Source organism: Thunnus maccoyii, unplaced genomic scaffold, assembly GCF_910596095.1.
Source record: "Thunnus maccoyii unplaced genomic scaffold, fThuMac1.1, whole genome shotgun sequence".
Lineage (NCBI taxonomy): Eukaryota > Metazoa > Chordata > Actinopteri > Scombriformes > Scombridae > Thunnus > Thunnus maccoyii.
The window spans coordinates 411,888-436,568 of NW_024757900.1; the positions used below are offsets into that span (position 1 = coordinate 411,888).

The following is a 24,681-nucleotide window of genomic DNA, read 5'->3' on the forward strand; positions in this document are numbered from 1 at the left end:
TGCCAGTTGAGAACATCCCACTGCTGGGTCATAAAAAACTCCCCGGCTCCATTTACTACAGTTGCTTAACTGTTTACCCAATATAAAGGTGAACACAAAAGTATTTAAAACAAAGTCAGCACTTTAGTTTAAATGAATGTTTCATTTCAAATCAAATATGCCGGAGCCAAAACGACCTAAATGTGTCACTGTCTAAATTATAAACTGTTGAGGGAACCTTTCAGGCACCCTCCCCGAGTTGGTTGATGTGAGAAGAACGAAACCACAGTCGAGTAATGTCTTTGTAGCAGCAGAATTTATTTATCGAAGATCTTCGGAGAACACTTTACAGAAAAACCTGCATTTGGCAAAGCGCCCTGTGTTCTGAGCTTTTGTCTACATGCCAGAGCATTTTATACCTCGTTTTCACCCCCTTTTCTGGGTGTATCTATTGTTTGGACCCCAATTGGCTCTTTGTCTATCATTTCTTGGAAAAGGAGCTTTCTTCCTTCTTCACTTTTTACCCCAATTCACCCCCCACGCTTAAAGTTATTTTTGTCCCCCATAGTCTGGTTCAATCTGGTTTTCTATATGCTCTTAATCCACCTATCTAACCACATCCTTGGCAGGCGCGCTTATGCACCTGCAGACACAATACTCAGAAAACAGTGAACTTTTACTTCTACCTATTGTTGCATAACTCGTCCTGTTAACAGCAACAGTGGCAAGCAAAGGACATGACCTTTCGATATCACTTATGAATTGAACAAGGCATATAAAACATACTTGGTTAACATAAGTTTAAATCAGCATTGGGATTAATAAGACAATGTGTGTTTCTCATTACCTCTCACAATTCCCCCTTTTGATCTCTACTAAAGAGATCACTCATCTGCCCCATATGGGCCTTCCAAATCTTTTAGCCCCAAGGGACTCCCCTCAAGGAGTGGCATTTGGTAAGGCGGTGGAGGGGGTGCCTTACCTTCAATGGTGGAGGTAATGAGACGCAGACAGAGCGAGCGAATACATGGTATACAACAACATCCACAGGTGACCAAGATGGCAACAAACGTAGCCAACGACATCAGTACCGACAGTATCAGACCCTTCCACTGACCGAAAATTGACTGCATCCAACCTTCTAACGGATTATCGATCCCTGAGTGCTCGTGCATGGTGTCCGAGAGGGTTCGCAATCCTTCCAACGCTTTAGTTACTTTCCCATCTGGAGCAGTGTTATTAGGGATGAAAGTACAACACATATCTCCGAACATAGAACACACGCCCCCTTTTTCTGCCAAGACCATGTCTAGTGCCATACGATTTTGCACTGCCATTAATGAAGTTGGTGCCAATTGTTCGGCCAGACCTTCTACGGCGTCACGAGTGAGGTTAGCCAATCTGAGAACATTGTAATGAACATAATTTATGCGGTCCACGTTCTTACTGGGAGTGACGGGGAACAGAGCGCCTATTATGGGCATGTTTTCGAATCCGGCTTTGATTTGGTCGGCCAATTTATACTCATTGGGCACTCCCCTGGGGACTCCTATCGCGTCCATGTACGTCGGCGAACCCGAGGAGAGATCGAAATGTTCTGCCATACTTGTGCTTCGTTTCATAAGGTGCCGACGCCTCCTAAGAGTCAGGGTACTCGAAATTTCGGCCCGAGGGAACGCAGGAACCCGTTTCTGTCCTATCATGATCAGTGGTGAACGCAAATGAACCATCGCGCACCCTCCGCTACTTTGTGAGGGTACTCTTGCCAGAAGACGTTGAGATCCACAATAGTAATAAAGTCCACTACGTGCCCACTGTCCTATTTTGGAACCGTCTTTGGTATGGTTGCACCAGTCGGCAGGGATTTTTCCCAGCTGGTACGAAGGGTTCGTTGCCGAGAAATTGAAGCATGTGTATCCCCCGTCGCCCTTCTGGGATTTGAACGGTCCTGTTTGAGTCTGATTATGTATGGGCGGATATATGCTCGTGAGGGTGGAACAATTCGGTGGCGTAGCTGCTCGAGTAAGTCCTACCATGCACTCGTACCCCTAGGTGTCTTCCGGGTGAAGTGGTGCTGGGGCGGTCACCAGGTGAGGTCGAGCAGCTGCGCAAGATACGCAATCGCTATTCATCTGTTCTTTGGTGTTTTGAATTACCCATTTTAACCATAAATTTTCGTCGGTGTATCCCGTTGCCATTTGAATAACGTCTAGGGGCGATAGTCTTTGGTAGTCGGTCTGCACTACTGCCTGATCTTTGATTTTCTCGGCGGGGAAAGGTAAGATAGTCCCTGGAGTGGGGGTGACAGCTACGTGAGGTAGGTTAGTTGTGGGTTGCAAGAAATTGACCTTTATGGGTGTCTGTGGGTCGCTGCCTGCCACCTCCACTCCTAACATCAGGTACAACACCCGCGAGCTAGAGTGACCATCTGCAAAGAATCCTCCTGTGAGCTGTTGTATCGTGAGTAATAAGGGGTTAGCGCCTTTGCCGTCGTTATTCAGTTGACCCCTGGTTAGGCTAATCAACTTTGCTTTATCTTTAGGCCCATACGTGTACTGTGGATCCCAGCGCCCTGAATACCCTACCACCTGGCCCCAGTTCGAGCAAAAACTCATGCACCCTGTCCATCCGCATGGTGGTCTCTGCGCCGCGCAATCCGCCTGTACTACTGGCGTGGCACAAACATACACGTCATATCCCCTCCATGAAGTGTCCTTACCTTTGCATGCCATAACGTCGCACAGATCAAACTGATACGTGGTGGATTCACCTTCGACATAATCCAGCTCTATGCCTCCATAACGCTTCAAGCAATAGTCTGATTTAACATTTCTTTTCTCTTTTTCGGTCGCGGAGTCCTGGTGTTTTTCCCACAAATTGACGCCTGCAACTATCAGTACCGATGCCGTGGCCACCACTGCTAAAAAACTCCACTTCCCATACATTTGCAGCACCTGGTATGGACCTTTCCACCTAGGAGACAAAGACACTTTTTCCAGAGATTTGATTAATACCAGGTCACCTTCTCGAAAGGAATGAATTGGTTCTTCCGATGGTTTGGGGAGTCTGTCAGCCACCTGTAAATGATACTTTCTCAAAATCTCTGTTAGTCTTTTCACATACTCAGTCATGAACTCATCCGTCCAAAGCAGAGTAGCTTTGTGTGGTGTCAGTGGGGGACTTGTCCCTGTGGACATTGGTCTTCCCATCAGCACCTCGTGAGGACTCAGTCCTGTAGTTGCACTTGGTGCACTCCGAATGGAGTACAGCACAATCGGCAGTGCATCAGGCCATTTCAGGCCTGTGGCTAGGACTGTTTTGGTCAATCTGTCTTTGATAGTTGCATTCATTCTCTCAACTTGACCTGAACTCTGTGGATGATAAGGAACATGTAACTGCCACTTAAATCCTAAGATTTCTGACAGTCCCTGAGTGATTTTTGACACAAAAGCTGGACCTCTGTCGCTATCTATTCCCTGCGGCACTCCGTACCTAGGGATTACCTCTTTTAGCAGACACTTTACAACTGTTCTTGCATCTTCTTTTTTCGTTGCAAAAGCTTCTACCCACTTCGAGAACCTGTCGGTTATGACTAGCAAGTATTTGAAGCCTTGTGAGCTTGGCATATGTACAAAATCTATTTGCATATTTACAAAAGGACCTGATGGGGGTTCTAAGTGGTCATGTTTCACTGTGCTATTCTTTTTTCTGGTCTGTTGACATATCATACAACTATCCACAAGTGTTTGTGAAACTTGAGTAATGCCTGGAGCAAACCACTGTGAGCGAATAACATCATTCATCACCCCTCTTCCAACATGCGCTGGACCATGCGTCACACGTGCCAGTACATGAAGGAGAGCTCGAGGGCAAACCGGTCGACCATCAGGGTGGAGCCACAAGCCAGACTCCGCGTCAACTTTACAACCTTTACGCAACCAAAGACTTCGCTCCCTGTCATCAGCGTGATTTTGCATTGTCACGACATCATTAGCGGAAGGAACTGGAATTGGATTGGTAGGTTGTGTGGAGGCACATTGAAGTACCAAAGAGGGAGAGGAAAGTGCCGCTTGTTTGGCTGCAGTGTCAGCCATTGCATTTCCTCGTGAAACAGGATCAGTTCCATTCGTGTGAGCAGCACATTTGATGATTGCAAGCTGAGATGGGCGCAAAATAGCATCTAACAGGTCATTAACCAAAGTGTGATGCTGTAGTGGTTTTCCAGAAGATGACACAAAACCTCTCATCTTCCATAACTGGCCAAAATCATGAGCAGCGCCAAATGCATATCTTGAGTCAGTGTAAATAGTAGCCACCTTACCAGAAGCAAGAATACACGCTCTAGTTAGAGCATACAGTTCTGCTGCTTGAGCAGAGGTACCTGGAGGCAGTGCTTTTGCCTCTACTACCCCCCAATCGTTAACTACTGCATAGCCAGCTAGATGTGTGCTATCAGATGGTCTGCTAGCTGAACCATCAGTGTAAAAAATCAAATCAGAATTGGGTATTGGTGTCTGCAACAAGTCTGGCCTTGGGGATGTACACAGGTCAATAGTTGTGATGCAATCATGCTCATCATCTGTGTCAATCAATGGAAGGAGAGTAGCTGGATTCAATGGAGGTGAGCGTTTTAAAGTGATGTGTGGACTATGAAGAATGATTGCTTCATAGCCTGAACGACGTGCAGCTGTCATGTGTTGGGTAGCAGATGTGTTCAAGATGTGAAGTACTGCATGTGGAACGTGCACAACACAGTCATGAGCCAGTACAATTGGAGAAGATTTCTCAATCATGATGGCAACGGCGGCCACCGCTCTTAAGCAACCTGGCATGCCAAGAACCACAGGGGTTAGTCGAGAGGAGTAGTACGCAACTGGACGGTAATGAGACCCATGTTTTTGCACGAGAATGCCTGTAGCAAAGCCATCTCGTTCATGTACATGCAGATGGAACGGCTGATGATAGTCCGGCAGCCCCAATGCCGGAGCCAAGGTGAGAGCATGTTTCAGGTCCTGAAAAGCTTTGTTCATGTCCTCAGTCCACTGCACCTTGGGAGGAGCTGATTGCAGTGTGGCGTTTCGCAAAACAGAGTCCATAGCAGCATACTCAAAGATCCAATGTCTGCAATAATTCGCCATCCCCAAGAACGAGAGCATTTGTTTCTTGGTTGTGGGAGGAGGCATGTTAACCAGCAGTTTCAACCTCTCCGGTGACAACAGGCGCTGTCCATTTTTCAAAACATGACCCAAGTATGTCACCTCAGACCGACAAAATTGCAGTTTGGCAAGTGATGCTCTATGACCACACTCAGCTAGTCTCTGTAGGAGCAAGATGGAGTCCGTTCGACAAGCTTCCTGTGATGGTGAAGCTATCAGGAGGTCATCTGCATACTGTAGGAGAGTGGAGCCCCCTGGAAAGTGGAGGTCATCCAAGTCCCGTTTCACTGCTGCTGCGTAAACTGTAGGACTCTCGACAAAACCCTGAGGCAAACGCTGCCAGGTGTACTGTTTTCCTTTGAATGTGAATGCAAACAGATACTGGCTATCTGGATGCAACGGGATTGAGAAAAAAGCTGAACTCAAATCAATGACTGTGTAGTGTGTTGAGTTGGATGGTAGTGAAGCTAAAATCGAATTTGTGTCTGGCACAATTGGAGCTGTTGGCACTACAATGCTATTAATAGCTTGCAAATCTTGTACAAAACGCCATTCATCTGGGCGGTTTGCTTTTGGAATGGGTAAAATGGGTGTGTTACATGGGCTTGTTGTTTGAACCAACACACCTTGATCCAGTAAAGACTGAATTACACCTTCAATACCAGCAATTGACTTGTGTGGCAAATTGTATTGCCTGACCATTGGTAGTTTAGCACCAGGTTTGAGTGTGACTTCGTGAGGTGGAGCCGAATTCACAAAACCCACATGGTTTTTATGTTTAGCCCATAAAATAGATGGAACCTCTGAAAGCTCTGATGGAGGCCCATACTGTGTGGGGAGGGGTGGTTGTTGCAAAACAAACCTACTCTGAGGTAGCTGGATGTGCTCAGTTAAAGATAACATGTACAGCTCAAGGCCCAAGTGTGTTATTGTTTGAGTTTGAGGAGTCTGCGCAGCTCCTCTCAATGCCTGGCACTGTGCCACCATGCTTTCAAGCTGTTGTGGGTCACAGCCAGGAGAGACAGCTACAGTGATGTATGGAAATGAATCTTTATCATTAACCAATTTGCGCTGTGCGTCAGATAACCGAATTGGAATTGCACATCCCTGTGGACCAACAAACAAACATTGTTCACACTCCAACCCCTCTTGTGTATTCAAAAACACATCAGCTAATTGTTTGTACACCTCTGGGGGGTTAAATGCTGCTGTACAGTGACACTGTAGTACAGGCCTCATGGCAGACATCTGTGTTGCACATGCTGGTGAAATTTGAGCAATTTTTTGAATGCTAGATACTGTGAAACTGGAAGCCATGTTAAAATCAGTCAATGACCAACAATACAAACAATCAGCAATAGTTTTCAAAAACTGAAATGCATGAGCAGCCTTCACATCAGGTAGGCTTAAAAACAATCCATCAGGTGTGCATTGAATGGTGGCATGTAGCTTGCAAAGTAAATCTCGTCCCATGAGATTAATTGGACTTTTCTCAGAAATCAGGAAAGAATGTTGCACATCTGAACCTTCAACAGTTATTTTAGCTCTCTGTGATAGTGGCTCAACAACAGGAACGCCGGAAACACCCACGGTGGTGACAAAATTAGGTGTTGGTGTACATACATGCTCATCAGCTTTAACAGTGGAAATTGTGGCCCCACTATCTACCATAATGTCAACTCTACTACCATTTACTTCAACAGGCATTATTGGATCTTCTGAAGGATCTTTTGAAAGTCGAATTACAGCTGCTTGAATGGGAAATGTTTTTTCTGATCCTGCCCCTCTATGGCCTCCCTATGCTTGATTGTAATATTGTCCATGATTCACATTATCAACATGTGGAGGAGGTGGTAGTGGTTGTTGTTGTTGTTGTGGTAAAGCAAGGGGGGCTGTTTGTTGGAAATTCCTTGTTTGGTGATCCTGGAATGGGTAATTTTGCTTGTTCTGACGACGACCACTTCTACACTCATTAGCCCAATGTCCCGCTTTCCCACATTTGTGACACTTTCCCGGTTTTCGCTTGTTATTGTTTTTGAAATGCTGTTGTCCACCCCCCTGTCGCGCATGCTGTAACATTTGTTTTGGGAAGGAGGCAGATTTGTCTTCAGCAAAAACTTCACACCTATCTAGCGCCATCATTTTGTTTACCGTTGCTTTCCAGTCTTTGGTTTGCCAATCGGTGACAGACAATTTGTATGCAGCTGCAACATTTGGTTTTAGATTTTGCACAAAGGTTGTAACAACAAAATATTCATTTCCTTCTCGTCCTATTCCTGCATTGCTATCCCAAGTACGTGTAAATCTGTTAACAAACTCAGGTACAGTTTCATATGCATCTTGGACACAGTGAATTACTTTATTAAAGTCAGTGCGCTGTCGTGCACATTTTCTTATTGCTGTTTTTGCTTCTTCATTTAACCAGTCAATCATGGTTCTATGAGGAGGCCACTGGCCATCCTCTGTCCGAGCAGGGAAAAGAAATTCACCTTTGCACAAATCCCACTCCGTTCTGTATGAGCCAGCAAGTAATTGTTCAACATCAGGTATCAGACAGTTATACACAGAGCATACATATCTTAACCATCCCCAGTATTCATCTGGGTTTGTGGTCGGATTGGGGGCATTTTGTGTCATTCCAACTATCTCAGCAGGAGTCCATGGTTTGCAGACAGCTGTGTTGCCAACCATGATTTTTGGAGCATTTATTGAGGTGGATGTAATGTTTAGAGGGGGCTCTAAAATGTTAGTTTTCGATCTTGTATGTCTTTCCAGATGTGAATGTGTCATTCTAGTTGTACCTCGTCTCTGAGTTTTGCTACTTGCAGTGTGGGGTCGTCTCTGTGTCATCTTTGGCCTGACTGCAGGTTCTGTGTCGTCACTATGATCTGTGTCAGACTCCTCCCCCTTACCTCTGGCTCCTTGTAACTCAAGTTCTACCTCACTTTCTCCTGAGCTGTCCTGAGTGTCTATCTCTGTTTCTTCAGCAACGGCAGCTAAATGTCTTTTCTTTTCCTTTCTTTTCTGGCTTTTTACCTGTTTGAATGACAAATTAGCTTTCTTTTCTTTTTCTGCAGCTTTCCTAGCTTTTTCTTCGTCGGCTCTATCTTTCTTTTCCTGTTTAACTCTTTCCCTTTCTCTAGCAGCCTGACTGTCTCTTTCCCTTTCTCTAGCTGCTATCTGCTCTTCTCTATTTTCTACTTCAGTCTGTAGTCTTTGTCCCTCAACAGCTGCGGCTAGTAAGAGAAATTCATCGTCAGTCTTTGCTTGTTGTGAAATGGTTTGATCAGTCATGTTAGCAGCTGAAAAGGGGTTTGAAGGTGAAAGTTGTGGAAAAATTGAAATCATTGTTTTGTTTGTGTGTGACTCTTGCAAAGGCACTCCAGCTTTGGATACAATGGTCAACAAAGTTTGTGGAGAGGGAGCATCAGTTTGCCGTTTTGCCCAACCGTATATGATAGCTTTGGAAATGGCCTTCACATTCTCACCATGCCTCTGTTTAATTTTCATCATTTCTGTAGCTCTGGTTTGCAACTCTGCTTCCAACATAGGCAAGTGACATGCTGTCACACATTTAACACAGTTCTCCACTGCTGCTCTGAACTCATCAGAAAAACGATCAACTCTTTTTTCATCCAGACTCACTCCACACCTCTGACGAGCAACAGTTAACCACACATTTACACAATCTTTCATATACGCACTATCCCAAGATGGATTTCCAAAATCTGGGTTAACATTGTACTCAGCAATCTGAAGCTTATCTCTATCAAACGCTCCTTCGTATGGCCATTCGCCATCTGTCCACTGATTCATAAGGGAAGAAAATGGAAACACAAAAGTCCATCCTTTCAATCTACCAACAACTCCCGCCGGAGATTGTGGAGAAAACATCGCTCTATATTGTGCATCTGTGAGTGTGTGGGGGTTTGCTTCGGGAAGCTTATCAATGGCAGATTGACCTTTTACTTCTGAATTGGTGCGTTTGTTTCCTACTGAAACAGATTTGTTCTTTCTCTTGTGTTTTGGTGAATGAATTAATTTTGTAGTAGATTGTGTTCTACTCACTGCTTTAGACGTGTTGTTGCCCATTTTAACACATTTACATTAAAAACATCACACAAACAAACACATCAAACACAAAACAGACACATCAAAACTTTCCCAGCATCACCGAAGTTCTTTTTTTACACCTCTCTTCCTGGTGCAATAGCAGTGATCTGAAGCCAAACCGACGAAGCAACTCTTCGTCTTGTGTACACTGTTTATTGTTTGAAAAAATTTTTACCGGCGCCCAACTCTAGGACTTAGAATCCCAAGTCTGAAAACATTTCTCACAGGACACAGAGTGGATGATCCCCGATCTTGGCTTAAACGAAATAGGCCAAATCCTACCCCGAAAACGTCTTTTCTATAGTTTAAACCTCAGGTGGGTCCCCCTGTGCCGGACGTAGCCCGAAGCTAGCCCAGAAATCCCAGCCACTTTTGTGGCACTGCAGGAGTTAAGACTCACTCAACTCTGCCTTTTTTTACCTCTTCACAACCACATGCTTTGCACCTGCTTATCACTGCACTGTTTCAACACATTTTCATGTGTTTAGATTCTTTAACCATCAGCTTTTTGCTTTTTTTTTTTTTTTTTGTTCACTTTGTGACCACCTTTAAAGTGAAAGTGATGCACAGTTTCTTTGTGATTTCGTCAAACGCAGACATGGTAAGGCACAATAATAAAATAAAATTATGCACTTACCACGTCTTTGTTGTGTTGAAATCCTGTTCGTGACGCCAAATTGTTGTGGATTTTCGGAGCTGATGCACTGGCAGTTGTCAGTTTGAAGAAGAGAAGACCAAACCAAACTTCGTATGATGATTCTGGGAAAACTTTAATGAAGAACCTTGCAAGGGAGAGCGACTCAAGGGACACCTCCTGTTCGTACGGTGTCCCCAAACTCGTCTGACCCACACAGTCCAAAACCAGCCTTTAAGCCAATCATAGAAACTAGTTCGTCAGTTCCGAATCATAAACCTATGACCTAAATCTGTATCTTTGGTTTGTCTTGTTGCGTCTGATGATGACCTGCATTCTGGCCTTGGTTCGCCTGTGAGGCTCCTGGTTTATTAAACAACATGTGTTATCTTCTGTTTGAGAGAACAGAGGAGTACAGCTTGACATTCTGTTGTCCTGGTCAGTTATGGAATATCCATAACAAGTTTAAATCAGCATTGGGATTAATAAGACAATGTGTGTTTCTCATTACCTCTCACAATTCCCCCTTTTGATCTCTACTAAAGAGATCACTCATCTGCCCCATATGGGCCTTCCAAATCTTTTAGCCCCAAGGGACTCCCCTCAAGGAGTGGCATTTGGTAAGGCGGTGGAGGGGGTGCCTTACCTTCAATGGTGGAGGTAATGAGACGCAGACAGAGCGAGCGAATACATGGTATACAACAACATCCACAGGTGACCAAGATGGCAACAAACGTAGCCAACGACATCAGTACCGACAGTATCAGACCCTTCCACTGACCGAAAATTGACTGCATCCAACCTTCTAACGGATTATCGATCCCTGAGTGCTCGTGCATGGTGTCCGAGAGGGTTCGCAATCCTTCCAACGCTTTAGTTACTTTCCCATCTGGAGCAGTGTTATTAGGGATGAAAGTACAACACATATCTCCGAACATAGAACACACGCCCCCTTTTTCTGCCAAGACCATGTCTAGTGCCATACGATTTTGCACTGCCATTAATGAAGTTGGTGCCAATTGTTCGGCCAGACCTTCTACGGCGTCACGAGTGAGGTTAGCCAATCTGAGAACATTGTAATGAACATAATTTATGCGGTCCACGTTCTTACTGGGAGTGACGGGGAACAGAGCGCCTATTATGGGCATGTTTTCGAATCCGGCTTTGATTTGGTCGGCCAATTTATACTCATTGGGCACTCCCCTGGGGACTCCTATCGCGTCCATGTACGTCGGCGAACCCGAGGAGAGATCGAAATGTTCTGCCATACTTGTGCTTCGTTTCATAAGGTGCCGACGCCTCCTAAGAGTCAGGGTACTCGAAATTTCGGCCCGAGGGAACGCAGGAACCCGTTTCTGTCCTATCATGATCAGTGGTGAACGCAAATGAACCATCGCGCACCCTCCGCTACTTTGTGAGGGTACTCTTGCCAGAAGACGTTGAGATCCACAATAGTAATAAAGTCCACTACGTGCCCACTGTCCTATTTTGGAACCGTCTTTGGTATGGTTGCACCAGTCGGCAGGGATTTTTCCCAGCTGGTACGAAGGGTTCGTTGCCGAGAAATTGAAGCATGTGTATCCCCCGTCGCCCTTCTGGGATTTGAACGGTCCTGTTTGAGTCTGATTATGTATGGGCGGATATATGCTCGCGAGGGTGGAACAATTCGGTGGCGTAGCTGCTCGAGTAAGTCCTACCATGCACTCGTACCCCCAGGTGTCTTCCGGGTGAAGTGGTGCTGGGGCGGTCACCAGGTGAGGTCGAGCAGCTGCGCAAGATACGCAATCGCTATTCATCTGTTCTTTGGTGTTTTGAATTACCCATTTTAACCATAAATTTTCGTCGGTGTATCCCGTTGCCATTTGAATAACGTCTAGGGGCGATAGTCTTTGGTAGTCGGTCTGCACTACTGCCTGATCTTTGATTTTCTCGGCGGGGAAAGGTAAGATAGTCCCTGGAGTGGGGGTGACAGCTACGTGAGGTAGGTTAGTTGTGGGTTGCAAGAAATTGACCTTTATGGGTGTCTGTGGGTCGCTGCCTGCCACCTCCACTCCTAACATCAGGTACAACACCCGCGAGCTAGAGTGACCATCTGCAAAGAATCCTCCTGTGAGCTGTTGTATCGTGAGTAATAAGGGGTTAGCGCCTTTGCCGTCGTTATTCAGTTGACCCCTGGTTAGGCTAATCAACTTTGCTTTATCTTTAGGCCCATACGTGTACTGTGGATCCCAGCGCCCTGAATACCCTACCACCTGGCCCCAGTTCGAGCAAAAACTCATGCACCCTGTCCATCCGCATGGTGGTCTCTGCGCCGCGCAATCCGCCTGTACTACTGGCGTGGCACAAACATACACGTCATATCCCCTCCATGAAGTGTCCTTACCTTTGCATGCCATAACGTCGCACAGATCAAACTGATACGTGGTGGATTCACCTTCGACATAATCCAGCTCTATGCCTCCATAACGCTTCAAGCAATAGTCTGATTTAACATTTCTTTTCTCTTTTTCGGTCGCGGAGTCCTGGTGTTTTTCCCACAAATTGACGCCTGCAACTATCAGTACCGATGCCGTGGCCACCACTGCTAAAAAACTCCACTTCCCATACATTTGCATTTTATCTGGTTATTCTTTTTTACTTATAAGCGGCAAACCTGTACCAGCTATGAATGATCGCTCCCAAAAACACAACACACACAATACTCCAAGCAATAATAAGCAAATTCAAAGCACACTCATTCATTCCAACTTCCTTTGCGGACCGCCACCGCTTTACCCCCTTCTGGTCTTAACCGTATGATGTTTGTTATGGTCAGGGCTCTTTCTGTCACTCGTCTCGGTACAAGCTGCATATAGTTCTTTTTCCTATCGTTGGTTGGAGGGTGCGTGATCTCTCCTCTTCAGGACATAGGGGTAGACTGCCCTACGTCCCCAATGAGCTTTCCAGGGGATTATTCTGCCCCTTTCTTGGAAAGCTCGGTCTCAGGACCAGCCGGTCCTGAGCTCTGGTTCAACAGGTCCCCCTGGACCTGTCTCTGTGACCTCCTAGGCTCCTCTGCTGCTGTGCACTGGCTCCAGTGGAACCAGGTGTCTCCTTTACCTTGCAAGCGGACCGCGTGGGATGTTCTCTCTCTGACTCGATATGGGCCAGTCCACCTCGGCTCTGACCACTTCCGCTTGATGACTCTCAAACGAACCCAGTCGGCTGTGGGCACCACTTCTGCTCTCTCTTGGCCCCGATGCCTCCGAAGGGCCTGGGTGGAGTATTCTGAAAGCAAAGCTTGGAGATCATAAAAGTAGGCCCTGGCAGGTATCATGTTCTCAGTTTCTGCTACTCCTATCATTCTCTCCCCAGGACCTGGAAACATCCTACCGGTCTGTAGCTCAAATGGTGTGTGTCCCGTCCCCTGGTTAACTGATGCTCTGATGGACATTAAGGCTAGTGGCAGGGCATCAACCCAGTTGAGTTTTGTCTGTTCACATATTTTGGCCAACCGTGTTTTTACAGTCCGATTCATTCGCTCTACCTTTCCCTGAGACGGGGGGTGGTAGACCGTACCGAAAGCGTGTTTTAGCCCCAGCAGTCTTTCTACCTTTTGTAGGTCTTGGTTTTTGAAGTGGGTCCCATTATCGGATCTTATCTTTTCGGGAAACCCGTGTCTTGGTATGTATTGATTGATCAAGAACTGCACTACTGATTGGCTGTCCTCTCTTTTTGTGGGAATTGCCTCTGGCCAACCTGTATAAGCGTCCACACACGAGTACATACCGATAGCCTTTGTGCGCTTCAATCATGTCTGTATAGTCGATAACGATCTCTTTACCTGCCTGAGTAATCAGAGGGTACCTTCCTGCTTCTGGTTTAATGGTGGTTCTGGGGTTGTGTCTGCTACACACTTCGCATGTCTGTATCATTTCTTTTGCCATTTCCTTCATGAATGGGTGCCACCACTGTTTCAGATTTCTCATCATCTGAGCTACTCCTACATGACCTACCCCATGGGCTTCCTCTAGGGCGGTGCTCCTCATACCGGGGGGCAGAATTAACCTTCCGTCAGTGCTTCTCCATACCCCATCTTTCTCTACCGCCCCCCTCGCTTCCCACATAATTTTCTCTTGTGGCGAGGCTTGCCTCTGCATCTTGGAGACTAGGCTCATGTCTAACCTTTCCTCGTCTTCTGTTCTTACTAACATTGCCCTGTCAGTATATCCCGCGGCCTCCTTTGCAGCCCTGTCTGCTGCTGCGTTTCCTCGTGCTACCTGGCTTCTACTGGTGTCATGGCCTTTGCACTTGATCACCGCCACCTGAGATGGTAACATTAAGGCTTCCACTAGTTCTCTCATCTCTTCTTCATGCTTTATTGGTTTGTTAGTGGCTGTCAGGAACCCTACTCTCAGCCACTGTCCTAGTTCTACATGCACAGCTCCTGTTGCATATGCTGAATCTGTATAAATATTTACAATGTCTCCCTCCCCTGCTTTCAGAGCTTCGATCAGCGCTAATTTCTGCTCTTTGTGCTGACTGTTGTCCTTGCAGCCTCCCTGCTACTCTCACCTGAAACCCTCCTTCCTGCTCCTCCACTACCGCGTACGCTGCTTTGAGTCCCTCTTTTTCATCTTTATAACAACACCCGTCTGTGTAGTAGTTCCTTCCCCCTTCTATGGCTTCCGCCTGCAGGTCTGTTCTAGGTTTAAGCTCTACCCAGACCCTCTCTGTACACCTGTGTGGTTCTCCAGTCCCTATTCTGTCTGCCATATTGATGCCTTCATGAGTGTACGTGATGTTTGGGGCGTCGAGTATTCTGCTTAGTTTTTGCTGGTGCAGCGATGTGAGGGTGAATGCTTGTGAATTGACGTATGCTACTACGTCATGTGTTGTCAGTACTTGTAGACCGTGTCCCATCACTATGTGAGCTGTCTTTTGAATCAGTTTTGCCAATCCGGCCGCGTATTGTGTGCATGTGGGATGTCTTTGTTCCATGTTGTCTAGCATGACACTTGCATACATTAATACCTGTCTACCTCCCCCTTTTTTCTGGAACAGGACGCCGTTTACAACTTTCCCTGTTCCAGAAACATCCAAATGGAATGGTGCAGTGTAATCTGGTGTCGCCAAATCTGTTGCAGCTGCTAGAGACTGTTTGAGGTTGATGAATGCTTTTTCAGCTTCCAATGTCCAATTTATGTGAGCTGAGAGGTTACGCATCCCAGCCTCTTTTATAGTGTTTCGCAAGGGCTGCGTAAGCCCTGTGTAATTTGGGATGTAATTTCTGCTGTATCCAGTCAGACCAAGGAACGACAGCATGTCTTTGACTGTACGAGGCTGTGGGTGGTGAAGTATGTTGGCACGATGCGAGGGTGACAGGCCTGCACCCTGTTGTGAAATAACTCGGCCTAAGAAAGAGACCTGTTTCCTGACCACCTGTAGTTTAGCTCTACTGACTTTGAACCCATGCTGTGCCAAATGAAGAAGCAATACACGCGTGGCCTCCAAACAGGAGAGGGCGGTTGGTGCAGTTAACAGGAGGTCGTCAACGTACTGCACGAGTGTTACACTTTCCGGCAGTGGACAGGTGAGTAATACGTCTTTGAGCACCTGATTAAACAAACCAGGCGAGAGAGCGAACCCCTGTGGTAATCTGGTGTACCTGAGCTGTTGTCCTTTGTACGTGAACAAGAAAATGTCTCTACATTCCTCAGCTAGGGGAAGACAAAAGAACGCATTACCTAAGTCGATGCAGGTGAACCAGGAGTGTTCAGGGGACAGGTTAGTTAAAGCGACATAGAGGTTAGGTACTGGGACGGTCGGTGTCAACAGGATGTTATTGATTGCTCTGAGGTCATGCGCCATATGGTATTTACCTGTCCCTTTCTTTTCAACTGGCAGAATTGGAGTGTTCCACTCTGAGGAGGAGAGCTCTAACACTCCCTGGGACCATAATCCTTTTATGGTATCAGCAATGCCCTCCTCAGCTTGTGGTTTATGGGGGTATTGGTTAATCCAGATAGGTTTGAGTGTTTTAACAGAGAATGTGATAGGTTGACAACTCACAAACCCAACATCCGTTGGCCCCTGAGCCCACAAGTGTGATGGCATGGCTTCAATTACACCTGCCGCATCCGGATGGTCTGTTCTTTCCCTGCCATGATGTCTAGAGATTTGCGTCGCCTCTAACAGACAATGATCGACAGCGGTGACTTTTATACTGTATGTGTTGCTAGATTGTGAAAAACTAACCGAGGGTATTTGGGTGTTCTGCCAATCTGTAGACTGCACAGCTCTTTTGACCATGCCCCCCAGCTCCCTAGCCTCATGTTCAGGGTGAAGCGCTAGAGAGACGTGTGGAACGGCTTCATCATCCATCCTGTACCATGGCTTCTGCTCCGCGTTGAGGTGCACTGCTGCAGCTACACCCTCTGGCGCTATATACAAATCAAAAGTGTCTATTTGACATTCCTTTCCTGCTAACTGCTCCTGAAATTGTTCTTGGTACCATTCTGTCTGGTTTCTGTCATAGAACAGGGTGACATGTGGGGGGTCGAGGGGAGGCACGTAAGGCTCAAGAGAAGCGATCCAGGGTTTCCACGCCATGAAGGCAGAGAGGATGCCTTTGTGTTCAGGTGTGTCGGGGAGTAGCCGTCCCCAATAAATCTCGGCTTGTTGCTCCTCTACGGGGCTTATGAGATATTGCCCCTGTCCTGTTCCTGCATTGCAATGCAGTGTCATGCCATCCGGCAGTGTGACCCTCAGCCCATCCGGGCTGCAGAGAATGGAGGCACCAAGTTTGATGAGCAGATCTCTCCCCAGTAAGTTGACAGGCACAGTGGGAGAGAGAATACAAATGGGTGTTTTACAGTCTGTCTCCCCACTGTCGTGGTGAGGGGTTTGGTGTATGGCAGAGTCTGTGATTCCCCAGAAAAACCCATGACAGTTGTTGTCTTGTCCGATAATGTTCCTGGTCTGGAAGTGTTCATGGTGGAGCATGTGGCCCCTGTGTCGACCAGGAATGGCAGATCTTGTCGTTCGACCCGGACGAGCAGCATCGGTTCCGCCGTGACCGTGCTGTTCAGGTCTTCTTGTGGGGTGTGTCAATCCTGGTTGACCCAACCGTCCCATGGGTCTCTTCCCCTGGTGACGGCCATCTGCCTTGCTGGGCCATCTCGCCCAGACCCAGTTGGACCTTGGTATCCCCTGCCTCTAGGGGGTCCCTGTGGAGGGTGTGGTCCACCGGACTGCCATCCTTGTTTGAGGGGACATGATTTGCACCAATGATTGGGGTCCCCACAGATGTAGCATCCCTCTTCCCTCTGTTGGCGCGGGCCGCCGCTGAATCCGCCTCTCCCGAAACCCCCGCGTCCCCTGCTCGACCCCCGTCCATAACCCCCCTGATACATCACAGAGGAGAGCCAATTAGGTGGCGGGTCCCGCCCTTCTCTTTCCCTACGTGTTGGTTCTCTTTCCCACGGTGGAATAGGGAAGAGATCAGGTGTGTCTGACGTGGCCGCTGTCACCATAACCTTGTTATTTTTCACATCCTTCTTTTTTGCCTCGTTAACTTTCTGTCTGGCCTCCCCTAGCTGAAGCTTAAGGAGCTGGGACTGCAGATCTTTAATGGTGGCCTTCTCTTCCTGAACTTTGTCTAGCGCTCTGGTCAAATGATGTATGGGATGTTTCTCCCAGGTGTGGGAGTCGCACCCCGCCATGTCAGGGTTATCTTTCATGGCGCTTTTTACTGTCTCAGGAATTCCTTCTAATATCGCCCGTCGATACCACTCCTGCTGAACTCCTGGTTTACCTGGGTGACATCCTGTCTGTTGGGTCCACATATCTTTACATTTATCCAAATATTCTCTGGGGTTTTGTTCACCATCCCACTTCATCTTTGGAACTGCAGCAGTGTTTGGCAGGGGGTATTTGTTCCTCAATGCTTGTCATATGTCATCGACTACGTGTAGGAATGGAGTATTGTCATCCAAACGGTGCGTTTTAGCTTCCTGCTCTATTTCTTTTTCGTCTGCGCTACTCATGCATCTGCAGGCAACCGCTCGGAAATCCCCTAGCGCCATCATCTGTCCTGCGGTCAAGCTATCCAATTTCCCTAACCATCTGCCTCCTCCCTCTGAGATGGGTGGCATCTTATCCACAATAGCCTGCACGTCCCCTAATCCAAATGGTCTGTACTTCTGCCCTCCGTTCCCTGCTGTAATCAAAGGCATCGCAAGACGCTAGGTTTGTTTAGGGTGCGGCCTAAGCGATGTTTTGCGGCTGTGTACCTCAATCTGTTCCCTTGTCTTCTCCATGTCCTCTCGTATGGCTTCTAACTTGCTCTCTATCTCTATTTGTTATGATAGGATGTCAAGGCGTTGTGCTAGTCTTTCCTGTATCTCTTTCCCATCTCCCCGCCATGTGCCTGTCAGTGTACCACTCACTTCCCCTGGGCTCTCATCTTCACGCTATTCACCCTCTAGTTGGAACGTTACTTCTCCATTTCCCTGACACAGTCTGCTCTTACTCAAATATGGGGTACTCTGAGCCCTCTCTTTTCTTCCCTGAAAAGGAAGATCTGCCATATGTCCTATATAATCTTTCACAGTGGCTCGCTCGGACATTTCGGTGGTCTCACTTCTATTGTCTGCTATCTCCTCATTATTCACCTCCTCTCCCTGTGGTGTGTCGGGGTGCCTCTGCTGGAGTCCTAATATAAACCTTTCCTGTTTCTATGTTTAGTACGGGGTAAAGAGATGAGCACCCTCCTCCCTCCGGGGGAGGTGCTGTTGACTGAGTGGGGGAATAAGGAGGGGGGCTGACAGGGGGACGGCCCCCTTTTGACTCCTCCTTCTCTAACTGCCTGTCCTCCTTTTCCGTTTTTTCTCTCATTTGATGTCTTATGCCCTGCCAGTTCAGAGCTCTCTTCATCCACTGCCTTTTCTGCTCCTCTAATGCTTTCCTTATCTTCCTCCACTTACCCTTCTGTATTATGCTTGCCTTCTCTTCTTCCTCCTCCGCCTGTTTTATTTCTGCCTCATACTCCTTTTCTTTTTCCCACATTAGCTTCCCCAATAGCTCCTTTTCTGTACCGTCTCTACCTTTATTTTTTAACAACACTTTTAGTTCTTCCCAGGTTTCTCTTTTCTTTTTCTCTTTCTCTTTTGGAGAGTGTAGTCCTTCCTCGGTTTCTACCATTCTTTGAACCTGTACTAACAATGGTTTCCAGTTTGGTGTACCCCACCCATCATCACCTACTTCTCTATCAAATTCTCCGTCCATTCAATGTTCCTAATTGTTTCAGCCAGTCAGTTTGTATGACACATTCGTTCCGAGCAACTGACCCTTGTGACGAAAACCGGCCACTTTCGTTGTCACCGTTAGGTTTTCGTGACTCAGTTTTCCTGTTTCTTGTCACTTTGTTATCACCGTTAGGTTTCCGTGACTCAACAGTTTCTGTTTTATACAGTTTTCGTCAGGACACTGAAACAATTCCCACCCTCTAAGTTTGTGTTAGTGTTTGATACTTTACCTCCCGGGAGTTGTTTTCCTTACTCTTTTTCTTCTTCCAGTTCTTCTTTGTTTCCAGTAACACCGATCTATAAGACTTTAAACAAAGTGATTAATTTTTATGATACCAAACTTTTCTTTTCGTTTTAAATGTTCAATAGATAGATTTAGAGGGCGCCACTTCCCCGGGACACTATCACACCCAGCGTCAGTCCTTTTCCATGGATCCGACACTATAACCTTGTCAGGATTCGCCAGCAGGATTATAGCAGGATTCGCCACTATCATGCGTTGGACTTCATACGAATTTCACATATGTGCGCAAAAACACCCTTACTCCGAATTCAAGTTTTGGTGGGTTCTAGTACTTGACTGTTGCTCTTCTTTGTTTCCAGTAACACCGATCTATAAGACTTTAAACAAAGTGATTAATTTTTATGATACCAAACTTTTCGTTTTAAATGTTCAATAGATAGATTTAGAGGGCGCCACTTCCCCGGGACACTATCACACCCAGCGTCAGTCCTTTTCCATGGATCCGACACTATAAACTTGTCAGGATTCGCCAGCAGGATTATAGCAGGATTCGCCACTATCATGCGTTGGACTTCATACGAATTTCACATATGTGCGCAAAAACACCCTTACTCCGAATTCAAGTTTGGTGGGTTCTAGTATTTGACTGTTGCTTTCGACCACTCGCGACTTTAAACGCATACAAACCCCCCTTTTCCTTTTCCCTTGTGTTGCTTTTATACGCTTTTCACGTAAGCGACTTTAAACGCATCACTCCTAATTATTTGGTTCACTTTGTTTTACTCAAACTGTGAATTTGACAATCTCAGAATATACTCTGTTCAGACAAAGTAATTTGGTTTTAATCCAATTTACAGAATTTGTTTATAAACAGGTTTCTGCTTACCTTTTCTTTTGAGGTCGACCTCTGTCCTTGCAGATAAACTCTTGAGATCAATTTGTCCAAATCAAAACGTTTTCTCACATCCCGGACGAGCCCCCAAATTGTTGAGGGAACCTTTCAGGCACCCTCCCCGAGTTGGTTGATGTGAGAAGAACGAAACCACAGTCGAGTAATGTCTTTGTAGCAGCAGAATTTATTTATCGAAGATCTTCGGAGAACACTTTACAGAAAAACCTGCATTTGGCAAAGCGCCCTGTGTTCTGAGCTTTTGTCTACGTGCCAGAGCATTTTATACCTCGTTTTCACCCCCTTTTCTGGGTGTATCTATTGTTTGGACCCCAATTGGCTCTTTGTCTATCATTTCTTGGAAAAGGAGCTTTCCTCCTTCTTCACTTTTTACCCCAATTCACCCCCCACGCTTAAAGTTATTTTTGTCCCCCATAGTCTGGTTCAATCTGGTTTTCTATATGCTCTTAATCCACCTATCTAACCACATCCTTGGCAGGCGCGCTTATGCACCTGCAGACACAATACTCAGAAAACAGTGAACTTTTACTTCTACCTATTGTTGCATAACTCGTCCTGTTAACAGCGACAGTGGCAAGCAAAGGACATGACCTTTCGATATCACTTATGAATTGAACAAGGCATATAAAACATACTTGGTTAACATAAGTTTAAATCAGCATTGGGATTAATAAGACAATGTGTGTTTCTCATTACCTCTCACAAAACTCTGTACTTACCAGCTGCTAGTTTCCCCCTGGCTCTTTCCAGGTTATCCTAGTACAGTCATAGGGCGAGTTTATGCATCAGCCTACCAGTGGAGGTCCCACACCTGCCAAATATAGGGACACATGAGATTTATTATATTATTTAGGACATTTCTTTACTTTGTAGTCTGCATGCACAAACACATGGTTGATGATGCAAACATTTGTTAACACAAAGACCACCCTAGAGCTTAATAAATCAGAAATGTGTGTCAAAACACACATATATGAGTGAAGAGGATCCAGGTAACTCACATAAATGTAGAAAAAGTGAAAGGATTGACATAGTCACTGATTTTAAATATCTTGGTGTGACACTGGATCCAAATTTGAACGTTGGGAAACATGTTTAAAAAACAGTTAAAACCATAAAGTACAACTTTTAGACATATTAGAAACTGTCTAAGCCAAGATATTTATGCATGCTATGATTCTTTCCCATATGTCTTATTGCATCACATATTGGGGGCAGGCTGGAGAAACAGCTCTTGAGTCCTTATACAAACAAACTCTAAAAGCTCTGGGCAAAAAGCCAATGCATTTCCATCACTGTAGAGTACCAGAGAAATATAATTTACTGAGCTTTGACAATTTTAGATTATTCTCAAATTTGTGCCTAGTTTATAAAATTTTAAATGGTTGGCTCCTCCTCCACTATGTGACTTTGTGTACACTCACTCAGTAAGTTCTATTAGATCCTCCAGAATATCCTCTATACAAGATTTTACCATACCATTTCGTCGCACTGCATTTGGGCAATCAGCTTTCTCTGTGAAAGCCACAACTCAGTGGAATGCCCTGCCTGATGATATGAAGAACAAAAGTTCAATCAATGTATTCAAGGCCAAATTAAAAAATCTACTGAAGACCAACAAGCTCTGTGACCAGCTCTGAGTCCAAACTTCATCTATGGTCTTCTCATTAGCACAGATAGTCTTGCTTTTAATTTGACAAGTTTATATTATTAATTTCTAATTGACATTGTGGGTGTATGTCATGTGCATCTTTTATCTTAAAAACTGAACACTGTCTCAATAAATAAATAAATACAAATACATTTCACACAGACTTAGATGAGCAAATATCAAAATGAGGTGAAATTGAAAACTGGTTGATCATGGCTGGCCTCCACAGCTTCAGGTTCTCCACTCCCTCTCCTTCATGCCTGCATCCAACATCTCCCTGGACCTGTTTCAGAACAGAAACATTATGTTGAAAATAAAATGTCAGACATAAAAAACAGCCACTTACACTAAACTACAAACATCAGGATACAATTTTTACCAACATGCCAGGCATTAAAGAAATTATTTGTTCTTTCTGGACACAACCCTATTTAAAGATGTGGGATATCTAATGAACTGAAGTTGTTTACATGATGTTGAGACATCATAAGATGCTGCTGAGCAGTCAGCTTGCACACCTGGTATTTATTAGCTGTTTCCTGACACCTCTAGCTGCCCCTGAGGATGGTTTCAAAGTTACACAGAAAGCTTGAAACTGCAAATATGCATCTATCCTTTTTGAGAGTAACTCTTATTTTACATAACAGTGCAACATCATGTATACACTATGCTGCTGTAGAATATGGTGATTGTCAATCATTAAAGGGGACGTATTATGCTTTTCCTTATTTTCAGACATATATATAATGTCACAATGTCGGATGTTCATGTTAAAAGTGGCCGACGTGTCAAATAATGAGGTAAACATATGTAGCAGTAATCCCTGTGAGCAAAAAGCCCTGGCTTCAGACTGCTCTGAACACTCGGTTTCCAACGGTTTTTACTACTCTCAGCCCGAGCTGACGTCAGTTTGTGACGGATTTCTTTATATGGACATCTGCTACGTGCATAGCGTGCAAGTTCGCTGCTCCGCTCCGGGAGTAGTTATGCCAAACCATGACGCCATTACACAGCACAGCAAAGTAAAATAGTGAAGTTTACCTGTTGGAGGTGTGCTGGTTGTCTGCAGCTCTTCATAAAACATCTCACTGTGGCTGTTTCTGCTTGTACTCGTCCTCCCTGCGTTATTTCTAACTGATCTAAATCACTGAATAGCTCCAAATGTTGTTTCGACCGATTTTTAGCGCTGCTAACAAAGCTCCACTAAGTCAGTGAGGAACACGTTTTTGCTTCCTGTAAATTCTTCACAATAAAAGTCTCCCGTTAGTTAGTAATTTAAAAGCTTTTCCTGTGAGGATCCTGTGTTAGATAACCAAAATTAATAATTAACGTCATGCCGTGTCAAACAGTGACCGCATCTGGATGGGATAGGATGCTAACAATGTTAGCTGACTAATACTAGCATTATCCCTCATCAGCTGGTGGTTTTACAGGTTAGTTACACTAACGACAATAAACACACATCAGACATCACTTCTCGATTCAAGCCAGCATGCTGACTGATTTTGAAGTTAAAAACATTAGAAACAAGGACTTACCAGAACATGTCTTTGTGGAGCTGAATGTCTGATCTGTGGTTGGTGCAGCACTGCTGCTGGAGGCAGAGGAACCGCACCAGCTATGAGCCTCACACGGTCCTGGCTTCTACGTCCCATCCTGAACTTTATCATATTGCAAATAACATAACCCTCCTGTGTAAAATGAGCCCACACACAACCGTGTTCTTCCTTCACAGAGGCAGTAGTGAAGTCCGTCTCTTCACCTGCATGAAAACTAACTGCTGCTTTTTTTGCTAGGAAGGTGGACTTCATGTGGGAGCATGTATCAACAAATAGGCAAAAAGTTGACCCCATGACACACTTAGAACGACAGTGCCCTCATTTGTTTAATGAAGCAGAAATGTATAAAGAAATGTAAAACGAAAACACAGAAATAAATTACAACTGCAAGCAGCGATGAGTGGGCCCTTGCAACTTGTGCGTGTCAGAGGGAGTGGCAGCCGTGGTATTGACACTGGAGGTAGGTCAACATGGCTCTGAATTCTGAGGATTATCGGACACTATGTAAATCAGTAAAATATTTCCTGTGTGCAATATATGATGCTGGAGATGACATATTGGAAATTGTGTATACACATTTGATGAACTATGTGTCATTTAGGCTTCACTTCCTATTGCCTGTAGACTACATGGGTGAAATATTAATGCAACAATACATTAACCAGAAAGCAAATGACAAGGATATACATTTTCATGAATATTGGACATTGCATGCAGGAGATAACTATAACTTCCTGTGTACACTATGTGGCACTAGAGAACACCCATTAATTAATTTCATGTTGCTGTATATTATGTGTAAACCACGTATGATGTTGCTGTATATTATGTGTTTATGTGTAGTTACAGATGATGTTTGTCACATAAGCATGACTTCCTGTTGCCATTAGGTGGTGTTATGACTTTGATTCAATATTGACATGTGGATGTGTTCAGGCCTCGACTCCTATCTTGCATGAGAAATTTGGGGCAGATTGGACAATGTAAAGTCAAGTTACAACAACTTCCTGTTTAATGTCCCAAACATGTTTTGGGCAAAATTAATCAGCACGCCATGCCAAAGGTATTCCATGAAAACTAAAATGCTTTGTAATTTAGCATCACAAAGGTTTTTAGATAACACCTACTGTTGGGCCTCAAACCATGAG

At 45.4% G+C, this 24,681-nt stretch overlaps 1 protein-coding gene and 1 pseudogene across 1 annotated transcript; both read right to left on the reverse strand.

Moving 5' to 3' along the window:
• Positions 1–1,928: 1,928 nt before the first annotated feature.
• LOC121893578 lies at positions 1,929–6,842 on the reverse strand. Its single transcript, XM_042405578.1, has one exon. The coding sequence runs from the start codon at positions 6,840–6,842 to the stop codon at positions 2,028–2,030; it is 4,815 nt and encodes a 1,604-aa protein (XP_042261512.1). The 3' UTR covers positions 1,929–2,027.
• A 5,982-nt stretch (positions 6,843–12,824) lies between these two features.
• LOC121893563 lies at positions 12,825–16,866 on the reverse strand (annotated as a pseudogene).
• Positions 16,867–24,681: the final 7,815 nt, after the last annotated feature.

What these genes read in the sequence shown, in the direction of transcription:
- LOC121893578 (XM_042405578.1), bottom strand. Translation starts at nt 6,842, where the DNA reads ATGCCTGTTGAAGTAAATGGTAGTAGAGTTGACATTATGGTAGATAGT.